Source organism: Culex quinquefasciatus, chromosome 2, assembly GCF_015732765.1.
Source record: "Culex quinquefasciatus strain JHB chromosome 2, VPISU_Cqui_1.0_pri_paternal, whole genome shotgun sequence".
NCBI classification, from domain to species: Eukaryota; Metazoa; Arthropoda; class Insecta; order Diptera; family Culicidae; genus Culex; species Culex quinquefasciatus.
Genome location: NC_051862.1, coordinates 123,414,228 through 123,440,396, shown reverse-complemented (window position 1 = coordinate 123,440,396; position 26,169 = coordinate 123,414,228). Strand labels below are relative to the sequence as shown.

At 35.8% G+C, this 26,169-nt stretch overlaps 1 protein-coding gene across 1 annotated transcript in view; it reads left to right on the top strand.

Moving 5' to 3' along the window:
• Nucleotides 1–26,169, top strand: part of LOC6043210 (arf-GAP domain and FG repeat-containing protein 1) — a 115,057-nt gene that overhangs the window by 76,046 nt on the left and 12,842 nt on the right. The window contains exons 3-5 of the mRNA XM_038252373.1: nucleotides 8,868–9,056; nucleotides 12,403–13,157; nucleotides 24,072–24,554. Of these exons, the coding sequence (XP_038108301.1) occupies nucleotides 8,868–9,056; nucleotides 12,403–13,157; nucleotides 24,072–24,554 (1,427 nt within the window). The remainder of the gene's footprint in view (nucleotides 1–8,867; nucleotides 9,057–12,402; nucleotides 13,158–24,071; nucleotides 24,555–26,169) is intronic.

The following is a 26,169-nucleotide window of genomic DNA, read 5'->3' as shown; positions in this document are numbered from 1 at the left end:
GAAAAAAACTTCTTGTAAATCTTGTTAAACAATTTTAAAATTGTCTCCTCACTGATGAAAAGCTATTAAATAAGAATTTCTAAGGGAAAGTAGACCCATATTGAAAAAAAAACGTTTCTTAATCTAGACTTATTCCACCTATAGGTGGTTGATGCCTTCCTCTCATTTATAGAGTGATTCCAACCCCCATAAAGAGTCCACATGATTTATGAATCGCCCCTAACGTGATCTCAGCACCTAGGGGAACGGCATCTAATTCCAGCGTGCCTCTAATGTTGGCAGGTCAGAACTTTGACATTCAATTAAAGCTAATTAAAAGCGTTTTCAACTGAAATCGAGTGATAAATAGCTCAATGAGAAGCGAGCAAGCAAGTTTCTATCAAAAGTTTTGCAAAATTAGTTGTTTAAATAGTGAAAATCAGCAAATTGGATGGAATTAGGAACGAGTGCTTAACCTGCCAAACATACGAGAATTTCCCTTAAGTCCTAATAAAAATAAGTGATGAGTAAAAAAACAGACTACCTAGATTTGCCTAGATTATACAGACTCCGCCTTTGAGAAAAATGGCATCCCTCCCCTCAGTGAGGAAGGCAAAAACCTGTGGAGAAATTGATTGAGGTCATGTAAATTCAGGGCATTTTTCAACTGCTTGTAATTTTAGATTAGAGCGTCCAACAGTAGATTGCAATGAATAAAATAAATCAAGTTTAATAATCATTATTTTTTGTATAATTTCAAAACATTGGTGCAGAAAGGTAGGAAAATGTATACCTCCGCTTACATTTCGGGAATTCCCGGGATTTCCCGGGACGGGAAATTGGACGCTCTATTTTAGATATGTAATTCAGATCTTGAAAATTCTTCATCCACAAGAAAGATCATTTCACAACCTTTCTAAAAATATATGATAAGGCAGGTTTCCATGCAAAAACCCACCCTTTTTTTTGCAAATTGTGTAATTTATATGCAGCAGTTTTTTAAGCATTACTTTTGATGTGCTAAATCTTGTAAATTTTAATAGGGACTTATGGGACCCCAAGACGAATCGAATGAGGCCTACACGGTCAAAATAGGCCCAGCCAGCGACGAGATATTCCAGTGACATTGAGACGGTACACATGTTTACATACAGCCAAACACACAGACATTCGCTCAGCTGGTGATTCTGAGTCGATATGTACAAATGAAGGTAGGTCTCGGAGGTCTAATTAAAAATTTCATTTTTTCGAGTGATTTTATAGCCTTTCCTCAGTAAGGTGAGGAAGGCAAAAATGTAGCAAAACGGCCTATTCTAATCACTTTTGTAGTTTTTAGCAAATATATATATTTAAAAGGTCCTTAAAAATTCTCTAAAGCGATTTAAAGTAAGAGAGTTCCAGAAGTAGTCCTCATCCAGAAGCATTAAGTATTGCACATTAATATTCGCAACTTTAGTCAGAGCTGCCAGATCTTTGATACGTTTGTTACACAAACAGACTTTTGAGCGAGCTTTTAGGAATGTTCGATTGTTTCGAAATACTAGCGTGTAGTTGTTTCAGGAAGTTTATTAAAGAAGTTCCACACTGCTAAAAGATACCGAAAAAGATACTTTATCTATAAATTTAACCAAAAGTATATTTTTCCATAATTATCGACTGCCACTGGACACTGCACGAGTTGTCACATGTTTACTTCCATTCAAGGTGGCAAGGGCAACCTTCACCCACTGCTGCTGCTGCGTGTCGTGTTCCGGTGAAATTAATTTCGCTCAAATTAACCAAAGAGTCAAGGCCGTCAGCACACTTTCACAGATTCAACGGAATTCTATAGTATCGGTCGGTATAACGAATGGCCAAAGGTCAGCAAATTTTAGTTTGAATGGGCAACGTTAGCCTCGCCGGGGCTTGTTTGGAAAAGCAAAAGATGGAAAAATAAAGCTCGGGTTTCCGGGAAAAAGGTGGACAAAAGCTGCAAAAGGAAAACAAAACGAAAGATTCGATATAAGGTACCTTTAGTCGGCGGAACGACAACGACGGAGGTTGAAACCTTGAGCCTTACAATAAATTTGCAGACAAAGGAGGAAATGAACACAGTAAAAAATAATGTAATTTTGGAAGGTTTAATTTCGGAAGGTTGAATATTACCTCTTTAATGTTGTAATTTTACCTCAATTTAGACTGAAAATGTGGCATTACACCAGAAAAGCGGTAAAATGACACATTTCCAGAGGTAAAATTACACATTTTTTCTGACATAAAAAATGTACTCCTTCCCAGATGTAATATTACCATGATTTTTTTTTCTGTGAAGGTTCTGTTCGGCTTATGTTCGGTGAAATAAAGGTTTCCACAAAACAAATAAACAGGAAAACCCCTGCTTTTCTACGGTTTAGCCAAAGAACATAAACTTCTTCAGCAAAGACCGTAAATTGTACCACCAAATTTGATTATCTGCTGAATTATGGATGAAATCAATTTGTTTGCAATACAACCAAAAGTACTCCTGCGAGGGACATTGAACATAACGACGATGACGACGACGGCGTGGTGCAATAAAAAGCATAAAAATACGGAAATTGTGCAACCGCTAACGGGCCAGGATTTCGTTTCGACTCTCCGCAGCATCCGGGTTCGAAATGGGACAAGAATTCCCAGAACCGGGGCATAATGATGACATTATGTGCCAGGACGCAATCTTCACACATACACAGAGAGAGACACACACACATACACGAGAACTAACCCGAGGCATCAGTTCGTTAAGCAGAAAAGGCGATTAAAAGTTTAAATTGCAAGGATAAGTTAGTTTGAGGAGGGAGGAACACGAGTCAGTCAGCAGCACTTTGTTGATTTTAGTATAACTTGAAGAGCTTTCGAGAAGGATGAGCTTTTTACTCATCAACATAAAAGTGGCGTTGGTGGAGGCGAGCGTTATGGTGATGACGATGATTAATATGAAGTAAGACTGCCGTCAACACATTATTCTGGTTGGGTGGTGCTGCTGCTGGTTGTTTCTGCTTGAGGAATCTTCGTCCTTCTTCATTTGTCGTGTCTACAGTGTTTGGAAGAACAGAGATGGAAGGGAACGAAATTTAAATTTTGAATTCTTTCTTGAGCACTGATTGACATAAGCAGCTTCTGCTTGGCTGAAGACGTTTTGCAATCTTTGCCAATTATCATCAACTAAATTGCTCTGCTAGTTGAAATCATTTGAATGAGCTCAAGCCCAAAACGTTGGAAAACCTGACCGCCCATTCTAGACTTGGAATGGCGTTTAAAATTTTAAAGATATTATATAAGATAATAATGGATTAATTGTAAAAATCCTAAACATACTCTAGAATCCATCGAAATTATTTATTTTTTCACTTGGCTTGAATCACTTTTAGCATGTTTGAGGTAATTTTAAAATTCTTTAGAATTTTTGAAAATTTCCGATATTTATGTTTTTTATTTTCTGAAATGTCTGTTTTCGTCAAGTCTTTCTTTTTTTTTTTAAAAAATATGATTTCAAAAAACCTGAACTAGAGTAAAATGCATTTTAATTTTTTTTGCAGTTCCGTCGTAAAACTCCTTATTTTTCCTGTCATTCTCAAATGACGAAACAACCTTCTTTTCTCTACCAAATTAACAGAATCGAATAGTCCTTTTCAAAATAAATGCTGAAAAGTTTTACTTTTGTATGGAACTTGACTTGACTTGACTTGACTTTTTCAACACTCGTCGTATTTATCCAACTTGTTGCATAAACTACACGGAAAGGGGATCCATCGCCAAATCGCGATAAAGTTCGCTAAAACTAGCGAAAAATGTCGCTAATTTCTCAGCCTGCACAAAAATTACCTAGAATCGCTAATTTTTTTCGCTGGTTTGGAAACCGATGAAATTCTACCAAACCGGTGAAAAAAAAACACTGGTTTGGTGAAAAATGTCGCTGTTTGGGGGATCAGTTTTGCTAGAATCAGAAAATTTTCTCGCTGGTTTGGAAAAAGCGGCAGGGCACCAAAATCAACCAGGAGATTATTGTACTGGTTTTGGGAAACAATTCGCTGGTCCAGCGGATTTCTTCACTGGACCAGTGTTCTTTTACGCTGGATCAGCGTTTTCTATCGCTGACGTCCGGGTTTTTTTCCGGCGGCAGCAGCTCGTACCAAAATCAACCAGTAGATTATTGTGCTGGTTTTGGGAAACAATTCGCTGGTCCAGCGGATTTTTCACTGAACTGGTGTTCCTTCACGCTGGATCAGCGTTTTCTATCGCTGGCGTCCGGGTTTTTTTTTCCGCGGCAGCAGCTCGTACCAAAATCAACCAGGAGATTATTCTACTGGTTCCGGCAAAAAATCTGCTGGTTCAGCGAATGTTTCCACTGGACCAGTGTTTTTTTGCACTGGATCAGCGTTTTTTATCACCGACGTTTGTTTTTTTTCGTTTTGGCGGCAGAAGCCTATGCCAAAATAAACCAGGTTGTACTTACTTGCCACAGCACAAACTGTTCCGCGGCCATGGTCAAGTTCCTCGCCTACGATTCTTGCTGCCACCTGCGACAATTTGTGCACTCATCTATGCAGCAGTACAAATACATCTCCAGCTTCACTGCACCGTATTTTTCTGCTGCGAGAACTTTATGGAAACGTGCTTCTTTTCATTGAAAAGAACCCTCACCTGTTGAGTATGTATTTTAATGCTGAACACTTGATGCAGAACTTTTTCATGCTTTTTGTTTTGAAAAAACCCTAAAGCAATTCGATTGCCACAAATCGCTTCCGAACGTGAACAATAACAAACATTTATGACGGCTGTCGGAAGGATGTGTATCAAACCAGCGAAAACTTTCGCTGGAAAAAACCGTTTCGGAAATAACAAACCAGCGAAACCAAGTTGCTGGATTTGATTTCGCGCAGCCACCTTTTTCAGCGAAAAATTTCGCTGGTTTAGAGAAAAATTTCGCTGATATCAGCAAAACCAACCCAGCAAAATTCGGTCGCTGGTTTGGCGATCGATCCCCTTTCCGTGTACTATTTCCATGCAAATGCTGATATTATGGCTAGTTATTTCAATATTTATTTTTGCCTACCCCCTCCCCTTGACCCCGACCAGAGCCGAAGGACAATAAATTAGAAAAAATATTTGCGTCGTCCTAATTAAAAATACTCAAAATGTGCAAATCAAACATATAATCAACAATTTAAAGAAAATTGAAACAATATAAATGTTTGCGTTGCATCGAAAAGTGATGAAGATTTCCAGGGTTAACCTTTTGTTTTCAAATTTCATGCACATTTTTCTAAATTTAGAACTTTGTGTTCCTAAATTTAGAAAAATGTCCTGAAATTTGAAAACAAAAAGTTAACCCTGGAAATCTTCATCACTTTTCACATCACAAAATGTTTTGTACACTTTCACACAAATGCTACTCGCGAAAATTTGAAAAGTACCAACGAATTTATTACCATGTTTATTTCCATAAAACTTAATGTTATTTCTGATTTGTTTCCTATTTGATTAAAAATACAAAAAAAGATATTTTAAATACAAAAAAAAGAAAAAATAAGATTTTTTTTATATAATTAGGGGCGTTGCAAATATGTTATGAAATTTATGTTTCTTGATGTTCCGAAACCGACGGGGGGCAAACAATATATAAAATTACAAGCCATGGTATTTACACTTAAATGAAAAAAGTGTTTTGCTTGCCTTTTAAAAGTCGCTGCTTCTTTGGCAATCATAAGTTTTCAAGGTATCTAAGTTTTGACGAAACTTTTTCTGATAAATACTGTTTCAAAAAAAAATCAATCAAATTTTCAATCGATCCCAAATATGCGAATTATGATTTTAGAAGCAGGAAAATGCATTTCAAAAATGCATTGAATTTTGAACTTTCTTGAAAAAATATTTTTTTCGCTTCCTGATTTTTTGGAGGGGCGAAAAATATTTGCAAGTTTTTTCAATAAAAGTCGAAATTTTCAGCAATAATTTTATTTTTTTCCCTTAAAAACTCCCTGCAAAAACTTGAAATAAAATTTGCAATGGCCTTTTATCAAGAAGGAGAGGGGGAATGGGAAGGGCGTCATCAACTTTGAAATATATTTGCGACGGCCGCGGAGTTGACATTGAAATTGATTTAAATATTCAAGGAAGATTAATTTTGAATGTTTAACATTGAAATATGAATTTACTATTTTTGTGAAATGTTTTTTTCAATGGTGTGATTGTTGTACTGAATATGCCCAGAAATTTTAAGTCAATGAAAATAATTGATTTTGCATGTTAATTGCTGTTATATAGAGGGTGACGAGTGGGAATTCCCGGGAAATCGATCATTTTTAGACCTCTCGATTCCCGGGAAGTTTGGTCGAGACTCCCGGGAAATTTTATTCTTATAAATATGAAAGCCAAATTATATAAACTAATCAGAAAACCATTTGAATAAATCGAAATTGTCCAGAACATTGAGTGTTCAATGATCGATATTTAAGTTCGAATAAACCAATGCTTTTATAATCTTCTTATTTAGAAAGTGTAAATTTTAACTTGTCAAAAAATTCCAATAACTATAATTGAGTGTAAACAAAAGTTACATTGAAGCATACTTTGCAGGTACACCCCAGAAATAAAAAAACTCAAGTTTTTTTAAAATTTTATTTCAATTTATTATTTCTAAGAAGGAAAAGCATTTTTAAAAAAAGTTCATTTTCTATATCATCTCTCGAGCATAGCAAACCTTATAATTTTGTTTTTTTTTTTATTCTAAGTAAATTAATTTCGCTGTATCAAGGTAATTTCCTTTTTGATGTCAATAGTAGTATTGGGTTTAGCATCAACCTCAATATTAAATAACATTTTGGAAAAATAACTCTGCAACTCTTTGTAATGTTTAGGTCCGCCAATTGTTAAAATTCTGGTTTTCCGGATAGCTGGTAATATTTCTTTATTTAATATTTACAGTTGGCCCAAGAAGGAAATTTTTTTTTAATTGTTGTTTTGAGTCGTTATTTATAAAATTGCAAACATAAAGATACTGGAAAATTATATATTAGCTAATTTTAAATTTTTAAAAATCTAATAACAAGTTTATGCAAAATTCTTGCAAAAAAATGCAAAAAGCTTCAGAATTCAGAAAAAATATATCAAAATGTAGAACTGTGAACTATAAAACGAGGCTACTTAAATTTACGTTTCATTGAATAAGTTTGAATTAATTGTAACTGAATTAGTTTATAACATAACATGTTACTGAACAAATTTATTACATTTCTGTTAAATTATTGGCACTATTGCATAGTTTTAAAAAAAACTCCCGGGTCCCGGGAATTCCCGGGAAATAGCAAAATACAACTCTCGATTCCCGGGAAATTGAAAATCTCGAGAATCGTCACCCTCTACTGTTATAAAACCTTGCAAGAGGTTTGATAACATTAAAGTGATGGCAGTACTGTCCATCATTGAAAAAACGGCTACTATTCACTTTTGAATCTTCGATTATGGGCAGAGTAGCTAGAACATTGATGTTTATGATATAATTGAGTTTTCATAAAGTGTTTTGAAAATATGGCGTTTTTATTTTACTAAAAAGACTATATCTTGGCACTTAAGTGACAAAACTAATGCAAAATTGTTTATGAAAAAGTTGGTATTGGTTTTGTAGACAAAGTATTCAATTAGTTTTCAGAGAGAAATTCGTAACGAAATCAGGCAAAAACATCATTATTGAGTGAGTTGTGGCGCTATAACCACGGCAAATAGTGTCCACGGCATTTGTGGAAACACAATGTCCCATCCTTGAGGGTCCCGGAGCACCAAAACTTCTTAGCGTGGTGGCTCCCGACGATAAATTGCCAAATCAAACAGGAACGTGAGCGGGGGATCCCCACGTTTCTTCCTCCCCTGTAGATTCAGAACTGTATTGCTGTTTTAACATTCGTGTTCAAACTCAATCCAATTCAACGAATCATCTTTGCGGTTAACTTTACGCAGTTGGCCTGGCCGCTTTAACGTTTGTGATGTTTCAAAGCAATTTATTGAATTGGGGCACTGCAATTGTTAATAATGACAAGAGGATGCTAGGCGTTAATCAACCTAAGACATTTTCCGGGATGCCCTCGAAAGACTGGCTGCGATAGAAATCAGGCAAAAACATCATTATTTAACTAGAACTTGTTGCCAATAACAAATAACAACTTGTTGAATCAATATGAATACAGAACATTATTTGTAGGACTAGCTATGTTTTAAAGTGACATACGGGGCAATTGAAATGCATATTTTAAGGTAAATCGTAAATCGCGAGTTCTAAACGATTTTTGGGAACTTTTCGTTGTAACGAAATCCAGGTGAGCCCGAAGGTTTTCTTGGAACATCTAAAAGAGACCTGCGACAAGATAGCACGACCACGAGAAATCATGTAACTTCATAAAATAGGTATAAAACAAAACATGATTCCACTCTAAGCAAGCCGCACTTTCGTAGGAAGTTCAAGTTACTGCAATATTAAAATAAACATATGGAATCCCCAATTGACTCATTGTATGAGTGATAACGCTCTATTTTATTTTGTAATATAAACAAATTTGTTATCAAATTTCTTCGGAAATTATATGAAACCAGACGAAACAAAAACTCCAAACGGTATGTCACCGTTCGATTGTTATTCCAGCTAAATTAGTTAATAATCGTGACTGTACCAAACGCACCCGTTCCAATTAAGAAACACACACACACACACGAAACAAACGCGGCCACAAAAACTTGATGCGTGCGTGCGTGCGTGACTGGAACTGGCCGGAACTGGCAGCAATTTCGTGACTTGCGCGACGAATAATTTCCCCGATCGAATAAATTAACTCAGTTTCATGTTTTTTTTTTCTCTCTCACTCCACTATTATTTTCAGGCGCGGAATCACACCCCCACATCGCGTCAAATCGATCTCGATGGCCACATTCACACAGGAAGAGATTGACTTTGTGCGGCAGAACGGCAACGACGCCTGCAGCAGAACCTGGCTCGGCCTGTGGGACCCGAAGCGGGCCATCAAGCAGGAGCATCGAGATTTCATGATCGACAAGTACGAGAGGAAACGGTAAGGGGCATTTTATGAGAGTTTTTTTCTGGCCATGTCTTCTTAAGGGTAAAGGTTCTTCGTAAAGAATGTCACCCTAACAGAGTTTTAAGGCCAAAGTGTCATCGTGCATTAATTAACCAAGCTGTCGTCTGCCTGTCGGTCAACTGCAAATGGTGCGAGAACCATGAAAATAGAAACTTTATTGCAGTGCTTGCCATTCAGATGGAAACAATTTCCAATATGGTTGTTGAGCATTGTGGTCACGTTTAGGGTTGCTAGGTTTAATTAGTCACCATATTAAGAAGCTGCAAAAAATTATCCTTAAATTAGTGATAAATTCCAATTTGCGAAATTTTCACATTTAGTTTTTACTTTTTTGGCAATGTCAAAGGTAAAAGCTATTTAAAAAAAAGTCCGTTGCAAATATTGTTTTTTTTGTATACCATAAAAATAAGAGGCAAAATATGAGTCATTCCACCTCAATCGTACAATATGGGGCAAATTTGAAATTAACGTTTTCTGATCAAGCTTAAATAAGGTGGAGCTGTTATTGATAGCACCAAAAACATGCCCAAAGTTTTGTCGTTTTTAGTGCATATTTAATCTTATAAATTACCTTAGTATCGTATTTCTATGAGCATTTTAAATAGGTTTTCTCATTTTCGTAAACACTTTAAAGGTTAGAGCAAGAGGAAGCAAGGCAGACTAACACATAAAAAATCTGAAAATATGTTACAAATACAGAAAAAGGTAGTTCGGGATCATCCATAAACCACGTGAACAAACCCCACTCCCCCCTCGTGGATAATTGTCCATACAAAAAAAATCGTTTTTGTATGGTGCGTGAACAATCGCTGGACCCCGCCCCCCGTGTGTCAACGTAGTTTATAGATGGTTCCTTCTTTAGGATCTGGCAAATCGACTCTTCTATGTGTTAGAAAAAGACTATTTTTAAAATAGTCTTGAAATGAGTTTTTTTTTGTTCAAAAAGTACTACTTTTATTAGTGAAATAGCTAGAGAATGTCCAAATAGAGGTCCTTAAAATATTATGGTCGACAGAAAAGCTGCATTTGGCATGTTATTGACAAATTATCACAAAAGTGTTCGAATTTGTGGGTGTTCCGAGTATGTATACATTTTCGAATTTCCTTGTTTTTTTTTTCATTTTTAAAATATTTCTCGAAAGTAAAGACTCATCCCAAATAAATGTTTTTCAAAAGCTAAGAAAATTTCCTACACTTTTCTCCCTAGAACTTTCAAAATCGGGCAGTTAGAAAAAGAATTCGAATCAATGGAAATGAATTTTTAATAAGTGTCACCTAATTATCCTGCAATCTGTATCTGAGCAAACGTTCAAAAATCAGTTTTTTGAACGTGGCAATTCAGGGTTAAGTTTAAGAGAAAAGTGACATTCGGAGCAATTTTAGAGCTCTAAAAAAACGAACATTTTTATTTGTTGACATGTCTATTTGGACTTAAGGGTCAAAAGTAACAGCCATTTTAAGGTAAAAAAGATGCAAATTTAAAACTTAAATATCTCGAAAAGGCGCAAGCCGAATTTTAAGCAGCTGAAAAATGTTGACAAAATGTCATCTCGCCTTTTACGACTAAATGTACAAAAAATCTAATTGGCATTCTCAGCAACTAATGGTAAAATTTTCAATGTCGAAAAAAACTTCAATTTTCCTGTTTCTTTTTTTTAAGCTGCTGTATTCCAGCAACCAAAAGTTCGATCTTCCAGCAACCAAAGGTCCGATCTTCAATGGCTCTTGAAAAACATTATAGCAAATTTTCTGAACCTTAACAAAAATATTTCCAGAAATGGTTGCTATTTTTAAAACTCGAAAAACTGCAAACATTTCACTGAAATCAAACTTTTGGTGGCTGTATCTTGAAAACGGGGCACTTTATCAAAAAAAAAAATTGTTTAGTTCTTTTCGATTCTACTTATTAATATTAGGGCAAATTCAATTCTACTTATAAATATTTGGTCGAAAAAATGTATTCCAAAAATCCATATTTTTTCTGAAAATTGAGTTTTTGTGAACCAAAAATTAAACATTTTTCCGTTTACCCATTTTTTTTAACAGTGAAGATATAAAATTGACCAGAAAATTGCTTAAATAATTTCATATTTTTGAATTTATTACGTGCCATTTTTGTATGGACAGCTGCCAAAATTGTATGGAGACTTGAATGGGTGAACAATTGACACAAAATGGCTTCTGTAACCTTTTTAATACTTCACGAATCTTTTCGCACTCTTCGGCAAAGCTGTTCACTGGAACACAAACTATGAGCTCGTGAGGTTTTTGAAAAATGCAAAAATCGTTAAGGGGCTCAAAACTGGTAAAAACCTATACGCACGGATTTTTCGGGTTTAATCCCATTTAAACATCAAAGTCAAAGCGCCAGGTCCTGTCGCAACCAATCAAGCTCATATTTGGGATTTGGGTTCAGTACGCATAGGGGATTCTGATGTCCTGAAATGCCCGCTAAATTGACCCAATTTGTTACATTTTAATGGGGATGCTTCCGAAAACCAGCCTTTATAAGTTACTATAGTATACGGATTTTGCAATTTTTTAAGAAACTTATCGATAGTTGTTGTTTTTTTCTCAACAGGCTTTTCTTGCCCAAATCAACTTTAAACTAAAACAATCGTCTTAACACTGCTAAAATTTATTACTTATCACACTGATAAAAAGTTATTATCAATTTTCCCTGAGAATTTTGGGCGGGTTCACCTTAAGGATTATTTCAAGGATGATTTCAGTGATTGAAACTTTCAGGATGCCGTTTCGATCGCTCTACTTTAAATATTTATTTGTGTCAATGACTTAACAAAAAATATCAACAACACGTAAATTTGTTGCATTTAAATGTCTGAGATTCCAAGCTGCTACTAAATCTGAATACATCCGTCGGCTTCACATAGATTTATGCATGATGTCCGTCCTGCATGGTCAGACCAGACTGCGGCCCCCCAGCTGCCGGTCTATTCTAATTAACAGAGGGAAATTGGACAACACCCTGATTCTGTTTGCTGCCCTGAAAGCGAGGGAGAAATTAAGATGAAGCTTGGCGCTAGCCAACTTTCGATCTCTGTGGCTTGATACCACCACCATGAGAGGTGTTTGTATAACAAACGAACGTTGGTCAAGAGAGGTGGTAATTTCATTAATGTTGCTGCTGGTGTACGAAACAACAAACGCTTAGGGCTTAATTGGATGAATAAAAGTGCTGTTTATTGTTCCGACGGAGATGCGGAGATGTAGCGCGATTATAGTTTGGCCTTTCTCCTGTCCCTGCCCCCCTCCCCGCATTAAGTGTACTAATTAGGTTTGTGTTTGTTTGTTTCAGATATTACCTGGAACCTGCTAGTCCGCTCAAATCCCTCCCAACAAATGGCACAACTTCGGCGACAACAGCGTCGTCGTCGTCGTCCTCGTCCACGCTGGCCTCAGCTACCAACGGCAATGGGAGCAGCACAAACATCAACGGTAGCACATCCAGCAACAACAGCAGCAGCAGCAGTAAAAATGGTGCCGAGAATCTAGTGCCACTCAAGACGATCACGCTGACTCCGCCAACGTCACTCCGGCTCAGCCGAACCAGCTCAAACTCCAGCGGCGGGCTGGCCAACGGAAGTCACACCGGTTCCAGCACAAATCTCAAGTTCCAGCAGCAGTTCACGCCCGACGACAGCAACTTCTTCAGCAGTGACCCGCCAAAAATCTTGCCACCGACGCCGCAGAAACACTCGAGCAATCATCACCAGCGGTTGAACGGGTCGGCGACCGTGAACGGAACCAACTTTGAGCGAAACCAGAAGAATGGTCTACTCACCAGCACAATCACCAACGGCATCAACAAGTTCACCCCAGATACGGACTTTGTGGCCGATTTCAGCAACGCAAACATCATTGTCAACGCTGCGACGACGACGACGACGACGACAGCCAACGGACTGAAGAATGGCACCGGCAGCAGCAATCATCGCCGGCTAAGCAACGGGTTCAGCGAAAACGGGAACGGGCTCATCCCTAACGGACACCGGAACGGCGAGACGGAGAACTTTGCCGACTTTGAGCACAATACCATCTACAATGCGGCAGGTGAGTTGAAATGAGCAAATTAGTTGCTTCTTTCACGATTCTTGATTTTTTGCTTTGATCGCGCGCGCATTGTCATCATCATCATGACGGCTAGAGCAGTTCATCTATCTAGTACAATGCTAGAAATCATTTCCATTTGTTAGCAAACCCACACAAAAAAGCTGAATTGAAAAACACGCTTTTACCTACGTCAGTGCTGGTGCAGTGACAGGGTGGGCACTTTAACGACGGTACATTGTTGATGTATGAAGTAACTTTGCATTATTTGCGAATTTCCACATAATCTTAACAGATTTCGTTGGTAAAAAAAATAAAATATTCAAAGCTAAACTATCTAGGTATTATTCGTACTGACCGTCAGCAGATGGTGAAAGCGATACACAACTCTTGATAAATTTTATCCAGTTTTCAATTCTGGAGTTTTTTTTTAAAAGGACCAATAAACCAAATTTCCAGTTTTTGCTTTTTGGGTGTTTTCCAATACCCCTGACTCAAGGCGGTTTCAAAAACACCCAAAAAGCAAAAACTGGAAATTTGGTTTATTGGTCCTTTTCAAAAAAAAAACTCCAGAATTTCACTATTTAACGAAAAAAGGAAATACCAACACCCAAACGGCGGTCGCATGATTGTCATGCATGGCGGCATGAAAGTATATCAGATTCTGCATGGTGTGGCATTTTGCCCGTTACCGACAATTATCGACATTACCTGGTATTAAGAAAAAAAACGTGTTCAAGCGAGAATCGAACCAACAACTTCTTGGTTGGTAATCTGACACGTTACCACTGCGCCGTGGAGCGGGATAGAACACAAGTACCGTAAACCGGGGTGACTTTGATAGGATTTCAATATGTTTTTGGAATATTTTGCAACAGATAAGGCTTTTCTCAAGATTATTATTTTTTAAACATGTACTGGGGTAGGTCACACAATATCCATGCACTATTTGGGATAAAAAGTTTTTTTTTAATAGTGTTAACAAAAATAGTTACGTTAAAAATTCTTAGTTTAAATTCCGGGGTGACATTGATAGTCAATGTTTTTCTTGTTTAAATCATATTTAAGATGTTCAAACATTATTTGTACGGTAAATGTACCATCACTAAAGTAGATATTATTGTTTTTAAGACAAAAAATCAATGTTTATATCTAGTTAACTAAGTTTATAAGCTTTTTAACAAAAAAACATTTAAATTTTTGGTAAAATTGTTTAAAAGTCGGAATTTTGCCTGAAATTTGTCAAACCTATCTTTGATTATAGAGCAATTCCAGCCCAAAACAGGATTTTTTTAGGTACTTTTTACTCGACCCTCTCCGATTTCAATGAAACTTTGTAGACATGTTATCCTAGGTCTATAGAAGCCATTTTTGTGTATATGGAGCCAGTTACACTCGATAGTGACATTTGAGAAGGGCGTAAGTGTTTTAAATATTTTTGTATTTTGTAATTTAAATATTGCTGTATCTCGAAGCCATTGCATCGTATCAAAAAGTGGTGAAAGACAAACTTGTAGGAAATTTGACGGGTTTTCCGAAAAAAAAAATACACTGAAAGAAAAAAAACACTCCACTTTTATGAGATTTTTTGATTTTTAAGTTTAAAAGTCAAATTTGAAGATGAGCCCACGATTTTTTTTCGTTCAAAATTTTTATGAAAATAGCCTAAGATATTACAAAAAGACTCACGAAATATGCAGGATGGAGCAGCTCACCTAAAAAATACAAAAATCATTTACTGAAACTGTTTTTTTTCAAAAGTGCTCTAAACGTCAAAATTTTCAAAAACCGAACACGAGAGTCGATTCTCCAGACAATTTTACATAAAAGTCTCCATATTGACCATTGTCCTAAGTCCAATCCTTGTGAAGCTACAGTGGTTTTAAAAATAAAAATGTTGAAAAAATAGTTTTTTTACGGTTTTTGGCAATTTCTATATGACAGACTTAATTTTTCAGTCTCAAAAATATGTTTACCGGAAAGCTCGTCAAATTTCCCATAAGTTTGTCTTTGACCACATTTCAATTGGATGTATGGGCTTACAAATATAAGATAATTACATTGCTCATCACTGAAAACATAATATTTTTTCAGTGTAGTGTAGTAACCTGGATAGTAAATTGGCTTATAACTGCAAGCCCATGCATCCAATTGAAATGTGGTCAAAGACAAACTTATAGGAAATTGGTCGAGCTTTCCGGTAAAAATATTTTCAAGACTGAAAAATCAAGTCTGTCATATAGAAATTTCCAAAAACCATCAAAAACCCAATTTTTTCCACATTTTTATTTTTAAAACCGCTGTAACTTCACAAGGATTGGACTTAGGACAATGGTCAAAATGGAGACTTTTATGTAAAATTGTCTGGAGAATCGACTCTCGTGTTCGGTTTTTGAAAATTTTAGACGTTTAGAGCAGTTTTGAAAAAAAAAACAGTTTCAGTAAATGATTTTTGTATTTTTTTAGGTGAGCTGCTCCATCCTGCGTTTTTCGTGAGTCATTTTGTAATATCTTAGGCTATTTTCATAAAAATTTTGAACGAAAAAAAATTGTGGGCTCACCTTCAAATTTGACTTTTAAACTTAAAAATCAAAAAATCTTATAAAAGTGGAGTGCTTTTTTCTTTCAGTGTATTTTTTTTCGGAAAGCTCGTCAAATTTCCTACAAGTTTGTCTTTGACCGCTTTTTGATACGATGCAATGGCTTCGAGATACAGCAATATTTAAATTACAAAATACAAAAATATTTAAAACACTTACGCCCTTCTCAAATGTCACTATCGAGTGTAACTGGCTCCATATACACAAAAATGGCTTCTATAGACCTAGGATAACATGTCTACAAAGTTTCATTGAAATCGGAGAGGGTCGGGTACAACCGATTCCCTATTTGACATGGAATTGCTCTATAAAATTATCGATTTATATTGCATTTTATACTGAATTCGAAGCACGAATCATAAGTTTTCACATTTTACATGAAATTTGTTCAACTTAAATTGGCTATACATTTGGAGATTGTTTTTAATTGTGTTTCAAAAACACATATTATTTATTATTTACAAACTTATTTAACCTTCTTCTAGTGGAAAATTGTCCAATGAATCCGAAAATGCACTCCTTTTTCCGATTCAAAATCATGTTCTTTGAGAAAATCATGACACTTTGAGATGATAATGACTTTCATCAACATTTGCTTAACTATAGTTAACTAACTTTTTAAACTTTTCAAAATTTTATGAAAAGTTCTTCTTGAGGTACTTTGAACACTTTTCTACCACGGTCAGTATGATTCTGAACCATCCCGTAAGTATTTAAATTGTACTCTTCATTTTGCGCAAACCTATCAAAGTCACCCCGTTTTACGGTACATACTTCACTTTGAGCAGTTTCTCGGGGATGCTCCAGAATTGGTGGGAACTGCAGATTGCTGGCATGTTTACACTAGGGCAAAAATGATATATGGGCTTGCTGCAAAAACTCTTATAAAATGTATCATTTTCTGTAGCAAAACTACTGTGGCAGATTTTGATATATATTTTTCCTTAGGGTGTAGGTACAAAAAATACACATTTCACATTCGACAGTCTGTATCTGGCTGTATCTCAAAAACTTACTTAATGCGCCAATGTGGTTGATGCCTTCCTCACTCTTTATAAGAAAGGGTAATATAATGGGATTGGTTACAAATTTCAGCTATGTTTTTAGACACAGAATAAAAAAGTACACAAATATCACTTAAGTGGTCATAACTCGAGACAGGATTGCCATATCTACAATGTTGGAAAGATTTTTCAATTACCTAACCAACGATGGGTTGAATAATGGATCCAGACATCGTTTACATACACTTAATAGAGATCCGGCTTCAACAAAATACATAATTATCAACTAAGTAGTCTTAACTTCAGACAGGGTTGCCAGATCTTCAATGTTTTAGGTCTTTTGATTACCTTACCAATGACTGATTGAATGATGGTTACGGACATCGTTTACATACATTAAAATGAGATCCGGATGTATGTGAAAATACATTTTTATGCATAACTTTTGAAGTACTTAGGCCGATGCAAATATTTTGTTTTTGTCCCTCGGCTCTGGCCGAGGTCCATAGTCTCAACATTTGAATACAAAAAGTGTTTTAAAATGCATTTTACACCAGTTGAGTTGTTTTGCAATCATTAGTTTTCAAAAAAGTAAGATTTGACGAAAATTAGCGAAAAAAAAAACTTTTTGCGATACTAAACATCGAAAATTTTCAAATTCGATCAACCCAAAACATGCTAAATATGGTTATAAACGCAAGGGAATGTATTTGAAATTGATTTGCGCTGATTGCACTTAAATTTCCATTGACATTTTGAAGTTTTTTAAAAAATATTGGGGGACCGACATTTGTTCAATTTCGATTCTGATGTATACATGAAGGTGGATCTGCGAGGTTTAAATAAAAGTTAATTTTTCGAGCAAAATTATAGTCTAACCTCAGTGAGGAAAGCAAAATTATAGTTGCCCGATTTTCAAAGTCTATGAGAGAAACTCAAAAACAGTACAGTTCATCAAAAAACTAATTGTAAGGTGCAATATTGATTTTGTTTAAAAATAAATGATTTTTAATAATTATTATGTCCAAGTATTCGATGCAATCCAGGCTCGATGATCTGAAGGCCTTGGAAACATTTCACTTTGTATAATCGAATCACGATTTGTTTTGTTGTTGTCTTATATTGTGTCTTATTTTTGATTGTCAAGCTTAAGTATGACCCCTAAACTACTCTAACGCGATTTAGATTTTTTAAATCCAATATTGCGGCTGAACTGACGGTGATCAAATATAAAAAATGCATTTTGTATTTTAATAAGCAATCAACCATTCAAATTTGACTAATATGGGGTCGAGGAACTCGAATTTAATCTTAGAAATAAGAAAATAAAAAGATTATTATTTTTTCGTAATTTGATTATCCGTAAAACCTTTGGATAATCGAACTCCGGATAATCGAGCCTCATCTGTAGCCGTTTTTTTCTCAAATAAGACTTACAGTACAGTCGTGACTCCCGAGAGCCCTTGGATTACTTAGGACACGTCATTGCATCAGCAAAGTAGTCTACCATACTGGTTATGGTTTGGGGTCAAAATCCACAAACCTCTTGTTTTACGGCTGTAGACACTTAGGCTATAACTCCTGTCAGTCTTTGTATGTGATTTTTCGCGCTTTCGCGGAAGCAGCGTAGTCCGCGAAGTTTGCCCCTGGCCGTGAAATTTGGTAAAAACCGTGAAATGCAGCGCAATTTGAAATATTTCATTGATAAAACGCTGCCTATTTCATTTATGCTTTAAATTTTAAATTCAAGCACTTCTCAAAATTTTTTACAAGCATTTTGGAAGCAGTTTCCAATTCAAAAATATTGCCTGTCAGATTTAGAATTATTTGCTGAAAATAATAGTTATAAGATTATTCTACGAAATGCAGAAAGTTGATTATACATTTCCAGTAAAATTGCAAAAAAAAGTTGTTGAAGAATATTATTCAATTCTACAATAAAAGACAACGTGAAAAAAGTTGAACCAACCTCCGGCTGAAAAACTCTATAAAAAAGAATAAAAAAAGTGTGTAATTTTAAATCATTGTAAAATTGATTAAAAGAACGATGAACAAGTTGCTTTTTATGTGAAATTAATATTGTTTAATATTTTGAATAATATATTTTTGAAATTAAATTTAGAAGGCATTTTGCAATGTATTATTGTTTTGTAGAATTATTACTATGTAAATGTAATAACTGCTATTTAAGAAGTTTTCCTTTAACTTAATTTAAATACTGAAATTTTCTTATTGCTGAAATTTAGGAAAACAAACATAATTTTACTACACTTTTTTTTACTAATTCTTCTTTTCATGAATATGACGTTGAAAGAGTGCTTGGTTTTTGAAATATTTTTGCAAATGCAATTTCTAAAATCTCAATAAAATTAAAATAGCTGAAACTTAATTAAGTATTTGGTTTCGGGGGGTCATGAACTACTGCAAACTTTTAAGACACTTTTCGTGTTCATAATTGCTAAAAGATCACTCAATTTTAAGCAGAGTACCGATTCAGAGTACCGTGAAATTGCCGTGAAATTCTTATGTTTTGTAATTGACATGCCGCGAAATTTCGATTTTTGTGCCGTGAAAAATCATTAGCCCTAGTTCTAAGTATCCTTTGAGGTCACGTAAAATATAACAAAAAAATAGTTTAACAAAAATCAACATAAGAAACTACTAAAACGGTTAAATTTGGTAGTACAAACACAAATTTTGTAAAAGATTTCCAATGGAGGCGCTAGGTTTCCTACAATAGCTTACAATGAATCCATGGAAGCGCTTGGTAATCAGAAAGAAATCTCTAGCATTTGAACAGAAAGTCTAAATAACTAAAATTTAATTTTGTTGTATGAAACCGGGAAGCTCCAGGGACACAGTGGTCGGAAACGCAAATTTAGCAGGAATAATTTATTTCCGCTTCAGGGATGCATTTTTGAGCTTCGGTGTCTAAGAAGCGTTTGTTAAAAATGAAATTCTACATCTTTTGGTCAAAACGATATTAGGGTGGTCCAACAATTTCTAATATTTTTAAAAACTATCTTCGCTTCTAGATGAGATAGAGGTATACTTTCTTCGACAGTATTGTAGTACTAGCCATTTAGATCAGTGGTGCGGTGCCTGTGTGGACGCGCAGTCCTGTTTTTTCGTGTTATTTTCCGTCTCTTTTATGTCGCTGTTCGAGTGCATGGGGTGATTGGTCATTATAATTTAATAATGGCATCAGTAGTGCGGTGCCTGTGTGGACGCGCAGTCCTGTTTTTTCGTGTTATTTTCCGTCTTTTTTGTGTCGCTATTTGTGTACATGGGGTGATTGGATTTCTTCTTCTTCTTTTTTCATTTATTTTTTGTTCGCGCGTTCGTTGGCCGATGAATTTTATTTTTGTTCTCTTTATATAGTTTTCGATAGAAACGATCCGATTTTGTTTTTGAGACAAGCAAGTCGTATTGCTGGATTAAGTCCTTTCCATATCATCGAGGATCGGAAGGCACGTCGACGGATATGTTTTAAGGCTTATGATATAAAATAATTTTAATGAATGAAGCCCTTCCTACATCACCGTTGATCGGAAGGCACGCCGACGGAGTTTTCGGGAGAATCGCGGTCGAATTAATACTATATTTAAATCCCTAGATAGGTATCTTTCCGCAGCCGGCTGCCTAAGATTTTTAAAATTTCAACCCATAAACAAATTGCTCATGGTCGCATCACCTACCACAGTGAATCCTGACCTCATACCCATCTTACTAACCCCTCAAAACTCATGTGATACTTTGTCGGAGACGCAGTCGATTTGGCGGTCCCATCACTCAAGTATCGGACTAACATTCCCATCCACTTTCCCGTGTCTTACCACTGGTCGTGGCCGGCGTCGGTATTGATCAGCACGATAGGGACCTTTGAAAATTGCGAAGGGGTGATGATTGGTTCCTACTTTTCATCTGTGGTCCACGGAGCAATGTTTGGGGGTCCTGGTCAATAACGAAGTAGCAGCTACGGGTAGACACCAATGCTATGCTATGCTATGCTAGTATTGTAGTACTAGCCATTTCAAACAACTTTGTCGAAGACACCAAATCTCTATCTCTTAATCTGATCATTTTACAGCATTTTATATGAAAAGCAGTAGGGTGGCACATCAAAAAAGTGTTTTTATTGCGTATCTTTTTTGTATTATTTTTGGCAATTTTGGTGTCTTCGGAACATATTTAGAGCATAAAAATACGCGTCTTTTGAAATGTCAACGAAGTCGCTAGGTCATTTTGGTAAAACTTACAGCGTTTTTAAAGTTTTTAATAGGCTTTTTCAAATGTTTGTATCTTTTCGAGGGGACACAAAAATACGCTCCGTGGTGCATCTGAAAGCTCAAAACTTCTTCTTTAATATGAATATAACATCTCAAAAGGGTTTTCTTAAACCCAAGTTACAGCGATTTAAAAATGGTCATTTTATGAGATTTTGTACAATGCTCTATGAGAAAATTTACATGAATATCGCATTAATCAGTATCAAAATTACTCTTAGTGAGCTCAAATGCAGGTAAAATTGGTTTGTAGACAAACGTGGTTAAACCTGGTTTTTATGGCAACTAGGGTGGTCTTAGCTGACCTAGGGTGGTTCATATTCATTAATTCTTATAAGATATGATTTTTTTTTAAATTCGCATGGAAAGAAAAAAAAAACATTTTAACAAAATTCAAATACATAACCTGTTTTAAATAGCAGCAGTAATATTTTAACATATTATTATTCCTCTACGTTTTGGTAAATCGTCTTAATTTGTATTTTTTAATAGGATAAAACTTTACATGCATTTTCTTTGACAAAAGGAGTCATTTTGTATAATTAGTATGCCAATACGAGGATCCTTTTCCAATTTATATCTTTTTACCTAAAAATTTAAAACCAGGTTTTACAACAAAACCTGAACACTAGCCTAAAAGATGTTTCCTTACAAATATAACAAATTTTCAGAAATAAAATAATAGTTTTGGAAAATCAACTTCAATATCAATTTCTAAAGTGAGCATTTTTCCCTGAAACTATTTTAAGGGTTCAAATCATAACCTACAACTTTTTCAAGACGCTAAATCGATAAGAAAAAAACATGATAACTACGAATATTCACATTCCCATTTTTTATGGAACAACTAATGATGTAAAATGGAACCCTTTAACACAGTAAATGCATGTAAAGTTTTATCCTATTAAAAAATACAAATAAAGACGATTTACCAAAACGTAGAGGAATAATATTATGTTAAAATACATTTTCTAACGAATAAAATCATTAATCTATAATCTTTTTATTTTCTAATTAATTTGATCCACCCTAATCAGATATCATATCCTCAGCTGCTTTACTATTTAAAACAGGTTATGTATTTGAATTTTGTTAAAATGTTTTTTTTTTATTTTTCTTTCCATGCGAATTTAAAAAAATCATATCTTATAAGAATTAATGAATATGAACCACCCTAGGTCAGCTAAGACCACCCTAGTTGCCATAAAAACCAGGTTTAACCACGTTTGTCTACAAACCAATTTTACCTGCATTTGAGCTCACTAAGAGTAATTTTGATACTGATTAATGCGATATTCATGTAAATTTTCTCATAGAGCATTGTACAAAATCTCATAAAATGACCATTTTTAAATCGCTGTAACTTGGGTTTAAGAAAAACCCTTTTGAGATGTTATATTCATATTAAAGAAGAAGTTTTGAGCTTTCAGATGCACCACGGAGCGTATTTTTTGTGTCCCCCTCGAAAAGATACAAACATTTGAAAAAAGCCTATTAAAAACTTTAAAAACGCTGTAAGTTTTTACCAAAATGACCTAGCGACTTCGTTGACATTTCAAAAGACGCGTATTTTTATGCTCTAAATATGTTCCGAAGACACCAAAATTGCCAAAAATAGTACAAAAAAGATACGCAATAAAAACACTTTTTTGATGTGCCACCCTACTGCTTATCATATAAAATGCTGTAAAATGATCAGATTAAGAGATAGAGATTTGGTGTCTCCGACAAAGTTGTTTGAAATGGCTAGTACTACAATACTGTCGAAGAAAGTATACCTCTATCTCATCTAGAAGCGAAGATAGTTTTTGAAAATATTAGAAATTGTTGGACCACCCTAATATCGTTTTGACCAAAAGATGTAGAATTTCATTTTTAACAAACGCTTCTTAGACACCGAAGCTCAAAAATGCATCCCTGAAGCGGAAATAAATTATTCCTGCTAAATTTGCGTTTCCGACCACTGTGAGGGAGCCCAACTCTAACAGACTAAGTTGAAAAATCAGTCATTATTGATATTGATTTTCAAAATGTTGAGTTGTGTAATTAGTGGAGACCAGTCACCCTGTGCCCTGCAAATCGCGCGCCTTCAAGTACCAATCCAAAACTATTCTCCACCCACATTCATCTCTAGGGGGAGACATACAAATGAACGAAGGAACAATTTTAGACCAGGAAGGGGGCGGGCAAACATTTCTCCACCGTCGTCGACGTCGTCGTGGGACACTTCAGTCACTGGATTTATCGTTTAATTATAAGCTCCCGAGCGCTTCATTTATTTCCGCCAACCGAACCGCCCGGTGTGCATCCTCTTCTGCAGGTATAATGGAGTGTCCCAGTCTCCCATCTGTGCGGGCGGGGTAGGAATTAAGAGATGCATGCAACGCCGGTGAAATGTTCCGAGGATTATTATACCTTCTTGCGGGAGGGAGGAATCTCTGGCGCAGGTGCACCGGTTTTGTACCCGGTTTATTCTGTTAATGCCGTCATAAGTTTGCCGATGGCAAACTGTGACTGTGTGGGTGGTTGAATGTTCACTTCAAATCATTCTGTGGCATGTGTTTGGCTTTCGACTTGTCGGTAATTTAATTATTCAACGAGCGCAAAGTCTTATTAAATCATTTTGGATTATTTGGATTAGAAAGCGATTTTCGAGCAGTCATTTGGGGCGTGATTGTTTAAGTCAAACATAGTTTTCAAATAATCTTTCTACCATATTAGAAAAATACATTTTTAAACAACAATCAATCAGTCATCCCATTTTTTATGTTCGCTACTGTTTTAGAATAGTTCATTTTAGTTCAACTCGATCGCCATTCAACAAAGATCTTTTCACGGTTTTCACCTGATGGTATTATAATTATCCCCCTAACTTTTTCTCTGATTTCTCCTCTTTCTCTCTCTCTCCCTCTATCTGTCTGTCTTAACCCTTGCCGGTCTCTTCCGCAATCCGTCCCGGTTGATGAAAAACAATACCTGCCTCCTCTTCGCTGAAACCTTAATCTTACGAAATTGCACGAAAAGTAGAACAACACTCGAGTGGATCGCTCAACTTGAGCATCGACAGCGGCAACAGTACGACGGCCAGCAGCAGCAGCACGACCAGCGTCAACAGCTTAAATAACGACCTATTCATCAACAATTACAGTCTGTTGAACAATAACAATGGTCCAGCGGTGGGCGGAGGTGCCGCCGCCCTAGGGGGAGATGCGCCCACCTTTGGGAGTCCCCAGTTCGTGGCGTTCAGTGGCGGGGGTGTCTTTGGTCCCCAGCCACAACGACCACCACCCTCGAACGGTAACGGTTACAGCTACTTCCAGAACTACCCTCAGCATCAGCAGCAGCAGCAGGCGGTAGCAAGCAGTGGAAGTAGTAGTCTGAACTTTGTCACCTCGGCCAACGGTCAGTGGAATCTGGGCTGGCCGCAGTGGGCACCACATGACCAACAGCAGTATCAACAGCAGCAGCAACAGCAAAAACAGCACAATTGCACAAATCAGAACCGATGGAGTAAGTGACGAAGAGATGAACTCATCAAGCCAAATTTGTTGGTTTTTTCTTGTCTCTGTTGATCGTTGCCTTTTTAGTCTGTCTTCAGTTTGTTCGCTCGATTTGTGCATTTTTAATTAATCTTTGCTTGGTTTATCTGCATGCTTATTTTTTGCTTTGTTGAAAGGAGAAGAGTTCCTGATCCCACTTTTTTAGTATAGTGCTTATCTTTGTTTGTTGATTTAGCTGCTTCCACAGTGTTCGGAATGTCAAAATTTAGTGGAATAAATTTTTAACTCCTTTATTTGACGTCCTAGCCATATGGTGTCTTCGGAAGAGTTGTTGTACTTGATAAGGGCTACCTTTTGAAGTTATTGACATACAGGGTCACAACCTTCCAGGGTGTCAACCAAAAACTAACTTTGTTGGATGACGTTGTAGGGCATTGTTGTCTTGGGCAAAGTTGTAGAGGAGAAAATTTCATGGAAGTTTGTCGAAGGCGCCAAATTTGTAGCCCTTTATCTACTCGAGTAATACGCCTTTCTTGCAAAAATGGTCAAAAAAGCGCTTTTTGGTGATAACTCAAAATGTTAGCATTTTAGCGGCCTACTATGTTCTGAAGAGTTGTTTATGAAAAAAAAAATACACATCTTTGCCGAAAACAGCAAAATATGTTGAGCCTTTATTGAAGAGTTATAACAATTTTTAAGTGATTTTGAGCCTATTTTCAAGTTGCTATGTTTTCAAATGCACCTGAAAGTACACACTTTCAACTACATTTACTGAAAATATCTCCGTGTCTATCGATGTCTATTTTTAGATATCTCAAATTTGAATTTGTCTGTTTTAATCAATTTATTTATAAATGTTAATCGAAATCATATTGAATACGAGTTGAAAATCGGTAAATTGATCGATTTTTATGGAAAATACTATGTCTATGGAAAAATACGGCAACCTTTCTAAAGTAACCAAATATTAAAGGAAATACATACCTTATTTTAAATACGAACAATTATTTAAAATTTTAACTCAAATTTTTTTTTGGGCTAAACATGTTTTTATTCATAATTTTAGAATGTGTGTGTACTCTCTTCGAGAAAGTTGTAGAGCACATTTCAGAGCATAAGAATATGAATCCGGTTTTGATATAACGTGAAAAATTGATTTTTTAAATATTAAAATTAAAAAAAAGGTTTTCCCCATACTTATTCCAATACAAAATTGAACCGCTTTGCACAAAATGAGGACTAAATTAATTGATCCCAAACTTTGGGGAGTTGTTTAGGACAGTAGAATTTAATGACAAAGTATTTTTTACGGTGTGCAAATTGCTTAGAAGCAGACATGCATCAGCCCTACCAAGAAAATATTGTTATACAAATCTAAGCACAAATAATGAGATTTATCGATGCAACTCCCATACTAAATTCAATCGTTTTGCGAGAAATGTGGGGCTTAACCAATTGCTCCTAATTTTTTATACAGACATGCCTCGGTTTAGCACCGCATTTAGGGGATTCAAAACCGAGGCGTGCATAACCAAGGCAGAGCTTATGGGATTTTGGCTATATAGGAGACATTGACTAAAATCGTATGAAAATCATGCAAACACCGAAAAATTATAGTGTTTTGG